Source organism: Phytophthora parasitica, assembly GCF_000247585.1.
Source record: "Phytophthora parasitica INRA-310 unplaced genomic scaffold supercont2.3, whole genome shotgun sequence".
NCBI classification, from domain to species: Eukaryota; Oomycota; class Peronosporomycetes; order Peronosporales; family Peronosporaceae; genus Phytophthora; species Phytophthora nicotianae.
This window is the reverse complement of record NW_008648989.1, coordinates 1,066,406-1,068,194: the sequence shown is the minus strand read 5'-3', so window position 1 is coordinate 1,068,194 and position 1,789 is coordinate 1,066,406. Positions and strand designations below refer to the sequence as shown.

Sequence of the window (1,789 nt, the reverse complement as noted above, 5' to 3'; positions counted from 1 at the left end):
CTGTCGACGGAGTCCGTCACGGACATGTCGACGTCAGCGAATTTCGGCTCCGTTGAGATTTGCACTAAATCTTCTTCATCCACAGAGAAGATGTCGGACATCGAGTTGATGTCGGCGGACACATGGACGACACATCGTCGGCTTGAACGAAGTCCGGCTTCGGCACCATCAAAGCCTCCACCGCTTCGATGATGTCGGAGCCCTCCACGAGTACCCCGGTGGTGTCGACCTGAGCGAAGTCGGTCTCCAGCGAGGCCTGCACTGCTTTCCCGAGCCGCCTTTTCAACTGCCTGAGCACAGGGCTCGGAAGATACCATATCTTTTTGTACGGCCTACTAGCATTATCAGTAATAAGTTATTCAATACGCTCACGAACAATAGATAATTATTGTCAAATACAAAATATATTGGCAGCCTTACTTCTTCAAGACACAGAAACATCTCACATCTACTCGTATACGTCCTGCACCATACCCACATCCCAATTGCTTCTGTTAGCACGTAGAAACATTAGCTTTTCAAAGTTCACAGGCAACAAAGATGCTCGTTGCGGCGTCAGTACTAGCTTGGCCTGGGAGAAGAGCCTCTCACAGCGGTTGCTGGTAGGAGGCAGCTTCTCTAGGAGCTTAAGGAAGGAAGCCGATGTCTGTCTCCCGCTCGCCTTCTTTGCTCTCAGCACCGACGTAGCAAAGTCATCCTCCTTCTCATCGTCATCACGCCGCTTGCGCTTTCTGCCAGAGCTTGCCGACGCCGTCTCCACCTCGAAGCGCTTGATTGCCTTCCGCTCACTGGCCGTCAGACTGCCAACCTCTCCATTAATGACCTAATGAAGCAGATACAAATATTAGTAGCGTTAGCATTTCCACATATGATAGTAGTATTAAAATTAAAAATAGTACCTTCACCGTGGCTGCTTCAAAAGTAGGAGAATGGACGATAGTAGCAGTCGCACTCAACTTAGCCTTGGTCGTTGGGAAGCGCTCGATGATGGAGTCAAACAAAGCTCGTACATCGGCTAACGTTACGTCCTCTAGCTGTAGCTTCAGAGTTACACTCTGGAAGACACGTAGATCTTTTAGAAGCGCCTCAATGCGTCGATGCATTGCCGCCTTGGGAATGAGGTCGAACACGGACTCCACATGCTTGATGTCGTCCCGAAAACGGACAAAGCGAGCTACCATCTCGAACGTGGAGCTCCAACGCATCACGTTTGGCCTTAACGGCAAGAGGGGTGTGTGTTCGCGCAGAGCGGCACGGCTGTTGACCGTGCGCAAGGCCGCCACGAGTGCGCTGACTGCCTCGATCTCAGCCTTGTAGCTTTCCAAATACGCATTTACAGCCAAATTAAATCGGTGCGACGCACAACCAATCAGGGGAACGTCGAGACGTGTCGCAGTAGCTTGGTTAGTCGAACAATTATCACCAATCAGAAATGCCATATTCGACTCTGATAGGTGGAAAATCTCGCAGATTTTCTTTATAAAGGAACAATTTGATTGGACCGTCAGGTCGCCTTCTTCCATTGGGGCGATAGCGAGCAGCACTTGCCTCAGCTGTTCGTCATAACAATACACAGCGTAAAGAGCCACGTAGTTCTCCAGATAGAACGTAGATGCATCATACAAGTAGCCATACTGCCCTGACATCTCGGCAGTAATCTTAGCCTCGACAGCAGCAACAAGTAAAGTCATGCATCGCTTGAGCGTCTTTGAACAGACAGGCTGAAGTTTCGACATGCCTCTAGTGAGTGGATCATCGACCTCGCTTAACGGCATGTTACGGGCGACGA

At 50.1% G+C, this 1,789-nt stretch overlaps 1 protein-coding gene across 1 annotated transcript; it reads right to left on the bottom strand.

Annotated features, from left to right (window-relative positions):
- Positions 1–64: 64 nt before the first annotated feature.
- PPTG_01499 (hypothetical protein) lies at positions 65–1,775 on the bottom strand (the record flags this gene model as incomplete). Its single annotated transcript, XM_008894827.1, has 3 exons — positions 65–332; positions 453–823; positions 900–1,775. 3 exons carry the CDS (start codon positions 1,773–1,775, stop codon positions 65–67), a joined length of 1,515 nt encoding a protein of 504 aa, XP_008893075.1.
- Positions 1,776–1,789: the final 14 nt, after the last annotated feature.